Source organism: Tupaia chinensis, unplaced genomic scaffold, assembly GCF_000334495.1.
Source record: "Tupaia chinensis unplaced genomic scaffold, TupChi_1.0 Scaffold146346_1, whole genome shotgun sequence".
In the NCBI taxonomy this organism is placed as follows: domain Eukaryota; kingdom Metazoa; phylum Chordata; class Mammalia; order Scandentia; family Tupaiidae; genus Tupaia; species Tupaia belangeri.
The window spans coordinates 470,038-479,044 of record NW_006206202.1 but is presented as its reverse complement, the minus strand read 5'-3'; the positions used below and the strand labels follow the sequence as shown (position 1 = coordinate 479,044).

Below are 9,007 nucleotides of genomic sequence, written 5' to 3'. Positions count from 1 at the left end.
GAACCGCCAGCAGACCATGGAGCTTGGCCACCACATCCTGAAGGCACACATTTTCAAGGTGAGCTGCACAGTGTGGTGGGGAAGGGCTTCTGTGGCATGTCCTGTCGAGTTCGGGTTTTAGCAGATTTTCAGTAGCTTTGTTGACATCTCTGAAGCCCTCCCTGTGCCCCACCCCAACAGAACCTCCTCCCTGCTCCCTAAAAGTTACCACTGTTCTGACTGATCATAAGCATTTCCTTTAGTTTATCACTTATGTATCTAAATGCTATGGTTAAGTTTCATCTTCTCCCTTTCTGATCTCTCTTAACCTTCTTTTCATTTGGAGGTTCCACTTCATTTATTCCCCCCTCCCCTTTTCTAAGAGATTTTTGCTATAGGGTGCATGCACTCACCAGAGAGACAGAAAGTGAGAAATTACCCCCCTCCCCCATGGCCAGGGAGGATGGCCATACTGCAGTCCCTTCTCCATTCTCCTCTTGGGATCTTGGGCATGCACGCACATGCACCTGGTGTGAGTTTTAAGCCACCGGGTCTGAGACTCGAACTGTGGTCTACTATGTGAGAGTCCAGTGACATAACCATTGTACCATCTGCCACTCCCTCATCCCCTTTTCTTTCCTTGTTATTTAGTTGTCAGAGAGCCTGAGTTCCTTGATCTATGTAGTGTTGCACACCTTGGTTTCAGATTGTGTGTTTGTTTCTCCTGGTGGTGTTTGGCATGTTCCTGTCCACTCTGTATCTCCTCTCACTTGATAGTTATATTTAGAGGCTTATCAGATTCAGGGTTTTTTTTCCCTGCAGGATGTCAAGATTACTTCGTTGGGGTCAGAGTTGCTCAGGTCAGGAAGCACAGCGTTTGTGCCCGTTTCTGTTTGTGATGCTGTCAGCCAATACTAAGCACTGCCTAGGTTCATTCATTTATGAGGGGTTACAGATGGCGAAACTCTAATTCTGTCACTTGTTCTCCCTCTAATTTACTTCCATAAAGAGTAACCGTCCTGTCCTCTCTGTCTCTCCCCCAGGAGTATAGGTCATGTAGCAAGGCGGGCGATTCCTTGACCCTCATTGTTAGGTGTGGAAGGCGGATAGGTTCAGGCATTTTGTGCCACTCACTGTGCCTCCAGCTCGGCTCGGAGCCCTTGGGCAGACCACTCTCCCACTGACACTGCAGGGGGGACCTCCTGACAGTGCTCTGTCTCTGCTTGTGTCCAGGGCCTCAGTAAGAAGACAGGAATCTCTTCAAGCCACCTCCAAGCTCTGTGGATTGGCTACAGCACAGAGGGCCTGTCTGCTGCCCTGGCCTCTCTCAGGAATCTCTATACTCCCAATGTGAAGGTGAGTGGCCCTCTGCTCAAAGAACCAGAGTCCCCGCCCATCCTGGCTGGCAGCCCTGCTTCCCCTTCTCCGGTGGTGGCCGAGGAAGATGAGTGTCTAACTGTGCTTTCCCTGCTGGGAATCCTGCAAGCTTAGACCTATGTTCTGTTCTAGAAGTTTTGCTTTTGTCCTGGCAGGAAGATGCAGGTGGTCAGGTCTGCTCTGTGACCACATGGTGACCGTTTCATAGCAGGTATGATAAGCACAGATCATGAAGGAAACCCAAGGTCTGAGAGATGTTTCCAGGACTCAGGTTTTTAAAGTGGCCTGGATTACTGATCTGGACCACCTTAGAGGTATAGGAAATCGGGCAATTCATAAGTGACAGAGATGGACACCCGTACTTCTGACCGCGGGAAGAGTACCAGCTGGCCTGCTGCTGGGCCAAGAACGCCTTCGCTCCTTGCTCAGTGGCTGGTGTGCCCACATTCTCCCTCCTCATTTAATTCAGTTTGAGAACCTACAGCATTCAGGAGACCAGCGTCCAATTAAGGCCACAACAGTCAAGAGTGGCGGCCTTTCAGCCCCAGGCCCTGGCGTGTCTGGCTGTCTGCAGAAGCTCTGAGGCAGTTTCCCAATAGCCAGGTCCCTTCTGAAATCACTGCTATGAAATGATCGGTCCTGCCCCCCCTGAGTGACACAGGGAGTGCAGCATGGTCACAGTGAAGGGTGAGGCAAAGTCCAGGTGCCTCTGGGCACTACCGGAGGATTTCTGTGTCCCTCCTCCCCCTTGTCCAGGCCCTCCCTTCAGCACCTAGGCCATGAGTCTGTGATTGGCACTAGAGTGCTTGCCCAGCTCTGGTGGGAGGTGTGCTCTCCTCTTCCCCTCTCCTCCGCCTCCTGCTGTGCTTTAAGGCGTATGGGTGTCACGAAGCTGCCTGGCCATCGGGAGGACCTGGCAGTGCTCAAAGTCCAGCACAGTTCACCTGGAGCCCTGTTGTCTGGCGTAGGGCCTCGGTATGGAGGAAGGGAAAGTCTCCACCCCCAGTGGACACAGACAGCATCTGGAAGATAAAAGTGCCCCCTTTCCCAGACAGTCTTGGCCCCCCTCAGCCTTGGAAACTGACAGGCAGAGAATACGTTGGGTGTCACCTTAGCTTACCCTCTTGGCCCCCAAATTGGTTATAGAATCTTAAGGATTTCCATCATCTTTCTGTTTCTTTTAGCTTTCAGGGGGAAATAAAGGTTTTCACAGAATCTTGAACAAATTATAGTAATTTAAAATTATGCATGCAATTAAGGAACCTTTTTTAGAGAGTATTAAATGTTGTCATACAGGAATGAATGTCATTTTGAGCAATAATTGCAGTTTGCCACTTCGGTAAATTAAAGTCACTTGCTCTGGAATGATTGCTGGTCGATGGAGTTCCATTTCAGTGGCACGCTGGGGATGCCTAACAGCACAGTCTCCTGCTGCCAGGTCAGGTTCGTGCCAGCCCGGGCCTTGCCGGCCCACAGGGTCCTTGCTGCGAATGCCGTCAGACTTCTTTTTTGGGGGTGTGGCAGTTGCGGGGAGAGGTTTTGCTACAGGGTATGTGTGCTCTCCAGAAAGAAAGAAAGAGACAGAGAGAAAGTGAGAAATCACCCCCCAGGGGGATGGCCACGCTGCAATCCCTTCTCCTCCATTCTCCTCTCAGGATCTTGGGCACGCACGCACACACGCCTGGTGTGAGTTCAGGCCACTGGGTCCAGGACTTGAACCGTGGTCGACTACATAGGAATCCAGTGACATAGCATTATACCGACTGCCAGTCCCAACCAGACTTCTGTTCAGCTGGCTGTTTTGCTGGTGCAGTCTCACAGGACAGGTTGCCAGCCATAGGCTGTGGACTCAGGGGAGTTCGGGTTGGGATTTTTTTTTAGCCAAAGGCAGGGAGGAAGGAGCACAGAAGTCAGGTGTGGATTCTGGCCTGACTTCCCTTGGCTGAGGCATCCAGTCATGTTCTGCACGCCTGTTACAGTACACACTTCCAAACAGCTGTGCTGTATGAGATTCCAGCGATCTTAGTGAGAAAATGGTGACTCCAGCTTCAAGCCCCGCTGGCTAGCGCCTCTTCTGTTCCTCACAATCACATTACTTTGCCTACCGCCTCCCTATTTTGTTTTCTGATATTCATTATATTCGTAAGTTTATAGACACTGTTTTTAAAGAATTATTTATTTAGTTTTATTCATTACTATCATTCTTCAATTTGACCAGAGAGATACAGAGAGAGAGAAAGCAAGCCTCCAGGTCGGGGACTTGAACCATGGTTGGCCACATGAGAGTCCAGTGCCCCACCACACCACCTGCCGGCCCCAAGTTTATAGATAATATTGCCATTTCCAAGTATCTTCCAAGGAGTTTCTGCCATGGTGGTTGGAAATTTTCCATGTAGTTGGGAAAAACTAGGATGAATCCTTGAACAGCCTCAGAGCTGCAGTTTCTGCCCCTGAGCTGCTCCGTGATGGTAATTAGCTTTGTGCTCACAGCTAACCTTTGCCTTACACTTGCTGAGCCTCAGTTTTCTCATCTATAAAATGGAAACAGCAAAAGAGCTTGTCCCACAGAGTGACCGGAAGCCTTGCTGAGATGTTGAAGTGCTGGGGGGAACAACCTGGCCTTCATCATGCACTCAAGTGAGTTGTTTTTGTTAGTGTCTGGCCTCATCTCTGGAAACCATGACGCTGCTGTGGGCACCTGGGAACTTCAGATGTGCCTGTAGGGGCTGTTAACAGGAGCTGCCTGCCGTGAGGGTTGGTGGCTCAAGGTGATACATCTTTGTCCACAACTGCATGAGATCTCCCGCTGCTCCCTGCTGGGCAGCCCAGGGTAGACACGGAGGGTGATGTGGATGGGAAGACAGACCTCTGAGTCACCAGGTTCCTTGGGCAGAACTGTTTCCTGAGCTTTCCAGGGGCCAGAGACCCGGGCTTTTGTCCCTTCTGAAGAGTTTTTGAAAGGGTGACTGTAATGATAGCAATCCGTATTTGTTTAGTATGTAGAGATGTTGCTGAGTGTTGTGCTGAAGGCTTTAAGTATACAACACGGTTTTTAGGGAAGCATTCATTTTTAACCTTCACAGCCACCCAATGAAGTGTGACTGTGTTTATCCTCACTTTTTAGCCAAGGAAGCTGAGGCTTGGAGGAGTTGGTGGCTTGCCCCAAATCTCACATCTGGAAGGGTACCTGCCACTCTGCAAGCCCACGCTGTGCAAGTACCTTTGTCACCTGATATGTTTACAGCCCTGGCTGCCAATGAGGGTCCCTGAGGACCTGTGGGCGCCAGAGCTCCTGCCCTAGCCAAGTCGGAATCTCCGAGGGTGGGGCCCAGGCACTGGAAACTTCAAGCTCCCAGGTGATTTCTGTATGTCGCAGGGGTGAAAACCTTGGGTTAATGGGAGAGCACAAGCTGGTGGAGGGTTAGTGGTAAAAATACCCATATCCTTGCACCAACAAAGGAAATCTTTTTCTGGAAGCCCTGACAGAGGGTGAATTGATGATAAACCTTTGTAGGAGAGTTTTTGCCCCAAGCACGTCTTCTAGGTAGTCTTAGTGTGGTGAGCTGTTCGCCATGGTAGTGAAAGCTCACCTTCCAACATTGTTAGCCCACGGCATTTGTGAGGTAGAATAGGATGATGAACTAGCATTTTCTTAGGAGGCACCTGAAACACAGAGAGGTTGAGTAATTTTGTGAAAATCACACAGCCAATTAGTTAAGGGGTTGCTTGAGAACTCAGACCATTTTATTTGTCATCTTTTTTTTTTTTTTTTTTTTTTTTTCATAAGTTTGTGGATCTCAAGAGTAAATGAGGCTGCTGAGAGAAGAGGGCAACTGGCAGGAAAAGTAACCAGGGAAATTTATGAAGTATTCCTGCCTGTCCTGTGAAGCCCAGTTTGAAGTACTCCATGGCAGTGTGGTGTGTGTTTCTACACAGAGATGTTGTCTTCTGTACTGTTCTTGCTAACAATTGATTTCTTAGTCATGATAAAATCTCCAAGTATTTTTTTCAACCTAATTCTATCCTTCTTATACTAATAGTTATTCAAAGGGAAATAATTATTTTAAACTTACTATTTTCTTTTTTTTTTTTTTAAGAGCGATTTTTGCTATAGGGGATGTACGCTTGCCAAAGAGACAGTGAGAGAGACAGACAGAAAGCAAGAAATGACCCACTGAGGGGATAGTCACACCACTATTCTTTCTCCTCCGTTCTCCTCCTGGGACCTTGGGCCAAGTCCAGGACTTGAACTGCAGTGAGCTACGTGCGAGTCCAGCAATGTAAGCATTACGCCATCTGCTAGTCCCTAAACTCTTACTGTTTTTATTTTTTAATTGCCAGAGGGTGCATATACTCTCTAGAGAAAGAAAGACTGAGAAAGGGAGAAAGCACCCCCATCAGGAGTGGTCATGCTGCAATCTCTTCTCTTCCATATCTCCATCCTGCTGGAATTTGTCACATCACATGCCTGGTGTGAGTTTCAGGCCGCTGGGCCCAGACTGAATTATAGTCAGCCATGTGGGATCTGTCTCCCTTAACCATTAGGCTATGGGAACCACCATTCCTTTTATTTAGCATATAAATAAATGGGGTTGTTGGAAAAGTCATGACGCATTTTTGCATAGAAAAAAATATACCATGGCTTTTCTGACAGCCCAGTACATACATACATACACACACACACACATACTCAGAGATACATATGTAAATGTGTGTACATATGAGTACTCTATATATACTTACAAATACATATGCCTGTGCGTGTGTGTATGTGTGTATATATTTTTCTTTTTTCTTTTTTTCACTGCTGGAGAAGTGTGCACACTCACCAGAGAGAGAGAAAGCACCCACCGGTGAGTGTGGTTACCATTCTTTTTTCTCTATTTTTCTGTCCTGTCAGGATTGTGGGCCAGGCACACGTACCCTGTCAGGATTGTGGGACATGCACACATACATGAAAGATGTACTGGCGTGTCTTTCAAATCAGAATCCAAACCATGGCTGGCCATGTGGGATCCAGCTCCATGTGCTCAGTGCTTAACCACTGTACCACAGGACCAGCCCCACTACTTACAGTTTTCAAATATATTTGAATCCTATTTGAGTCTGGTGGTATTTTTTTTTTTTAATTGCTTGAGGGGTGTGTGTGCTCATGAGAGAAAAAGAAACTCCCAGTGAGGCATGGCCACACCGTACACCCTTCCCCATTTCTCTGTCCCATCAGGATTTTGAGCACATATGCACAGACACCTTGCATGTTTTTCAGAAAGACTGAGAAAGGGAGAAAGCACCCCCATCAGGAGTGGTCATGCTGCAATCTCTTCTCTTCCATATCTCCATCCTGCTGGAATTTGTCACATCACATGCCTGGTGTGAGTTTCAGGCCGCTGGGCCCAGACTGAATTATAGTCAGCCATGTGGGATCTGTCTCCCTTAACCATTAGGCTATGGGAACCACCATTCCTTTTATTTAGCATATAAATAAATGGGGTTGTTGGAAAAGTCATGACGCATTTTTGCATAGAAAAAAATATACCATGGCTTTTCTGACAGCCCAGTACATACATACATACACACACACACACATACTCAGAGATACATATGTAAATGTGTGTACATATGAGTACTCTATATATACTTACACACAAATACATATGCCTGTGCGTGTGTGTATGTGTGTATATATTTTTCTTTTTTCTTTTTTTCACTGCTGGAGAAGTGTGCACACTCACCAGAGAGAGAGAAAGCACCCACCGGTGAGTGTGGTTACCATTCTTTTTTCTCTATTTTTCTGTCCTGTCAGGATTGTGGGCCAGGCACACGTACCCTGTCAGGATTGTGGGACATGCACACATACATGAAAGATGTACTGGCGTGTCTTTCAAATCAGAATCCAAACCATGGCTGGCCATGTGGGATCCAGCTCCATGTGCTCAGTGCTTAACCACTGTACCACAGGACCAGCCCCACTACTTACAGTTTTCAAATATATTTGAATCCTATTTGAGTCTGGTGGTATTTTTTTTTTTTTAATTGCTTGAGGGGTGTGTGTGCTCATGAGAGAAAAAGAAACTCCCAGTGAGGCATGGCCACACCGTACACCCTTCCCCATTTCTCTGTCCCATCAGGATTTTGAGCACATATGCACAGACACCTTGCATGTTTTTCAAACCTCCTGGGCTGGAATTTGAACTGTACTTGTTCATGTGGGATCCAGCTCCCAGTGCCCAGTGAGAAGCCACCACATCACGGGGCTGGCCCTCTGGTGGCATTATTAAGAGTGAACCAGTATAGAGGTACAAACCAGGTTGTTTTGTCCAAGGTCACACATTAAATATTAGAGTAAGGCCAGGAGCACCTCTGGCCTCTCTCCTCCTTCATAATGTCTTCCACCTCACCATCTACAAATGCTGGTGGACAGCAGAAGGCTGGAGGCTGGGTGGTGCTGGCCTCAGTCAGGCGCGGCGGTAGACCCTCTGATGATGGAAACAACTGGACAGGTGGTCTGCTGGCTCACTGACCTCTTCGTCACGTGTGTGTGGCTTTTCTTCCTTATATGTAAGTGACGGTGCCAATGACAGGAAGGATCTGGTGCAGACCCGTTCCTGTGCCTAGAGGGGCTTTGTTGGCCATTTGCAATCTGTGTTGTAGAACCAGTGTCTGCTGCATTGGGCTAAGCCAGGAACCAGTGGGCTGAGAGATGGCAAGCGAACACTGGGGTTTGTGCACACGTGGGTGTACTTGCATGCTTGGGGCAGAGTGTGAATGGTCTACAGGGGGAAGTGTAATGGTCTACACTTCTCTCCAGTGTCCTGGTGTTGGAGCAGAGACATAGAGCAAATGACCTTTCGCATCCACAGCTCTGGAACAAACTTTCCAGGCAGAGGGAATTCTAAGGATAGAGGTGTGAGACCAGGGCCTGCTTGGCATGTCATAGGACAAGCATCAGTTCCAGGGTAGGTGTGGTGAAGAAAGCAAGTGGAAGAGTTCTAGGAGACGGTCAGAGAGAAAGCTGGAGGCATGGCTCACATGGACTTCACGCCACCTCCACACCGGGACATCTGTGGATTTTACCCCTTGGGTTCCAACCTGTCAGTGTGCTATTGGGGCTTGTGGTCTCACAGCTGGTAGTAATGAGGGAACTCTGAAAAGCTTATGGAAAAAATGGTATTAAAGTATAAGTTTATTTTGGCACAAAAAAATTTGAAATACATGCATGTTTTGATAATATGCATTTCCTTGAACTTTCTGAGGACCTGTTTCATTCACTTCTCACACCCATCAGTCTGTAACTCTTCTGTTCCTCGTGTGCATTCCTATCAGTGAATACCCAGAACGACATGCCTTGTCATCTCTCTGTATCTTTTAATGATTCCTGCTTGTCTCTAGTCTAATAAACGACAGTCTCTGTGGTTTTCACATCTCATGGGCAGCCCAAGGACCGGCCAGGGTTTGGCAGGGGGAGTGATTGATGTAAGTCGTGGCCATTGAAGGGAACCGTTTGAAGAAACACAGTGGGCATATTAGTGGGTATGAAAGGAGCGTCATTTTTTTCCCTAATGATCGGGAGATTTGAGGAAGATCTTACTATAGCTAGAGTTTGCATATGTTCAATGATTTTATTTTGAAAATCTGTAGATAAAAACTTTCC

General features: G+C 47.5%; 1 protein-coding gene across 1 annotated transcript in view; it reads left to right on the top strand.

Moving 5' to 3' along the window:
* The window catches only part of TANC1 (tetratricopeptide repeat, ankyrin repeat and coiled-coil containing 1), a gene marked incomplete in the record, with an annotated part of 175,626 nt that overhangs the window by 129,248 nt on the left and 37,371 nt on the right, over positions 1 to 9,007 (top strand). Inside the window, 2 exon segments of the mRNA XM_027768446.1 lie at positions 1 to 58; positions 1,213 to 1,335. Of these exon segments, the coding sequence (XP_027624247.1) occupies positions 1 to 58; positions 1,213 to 1,335 (181 nt within the window).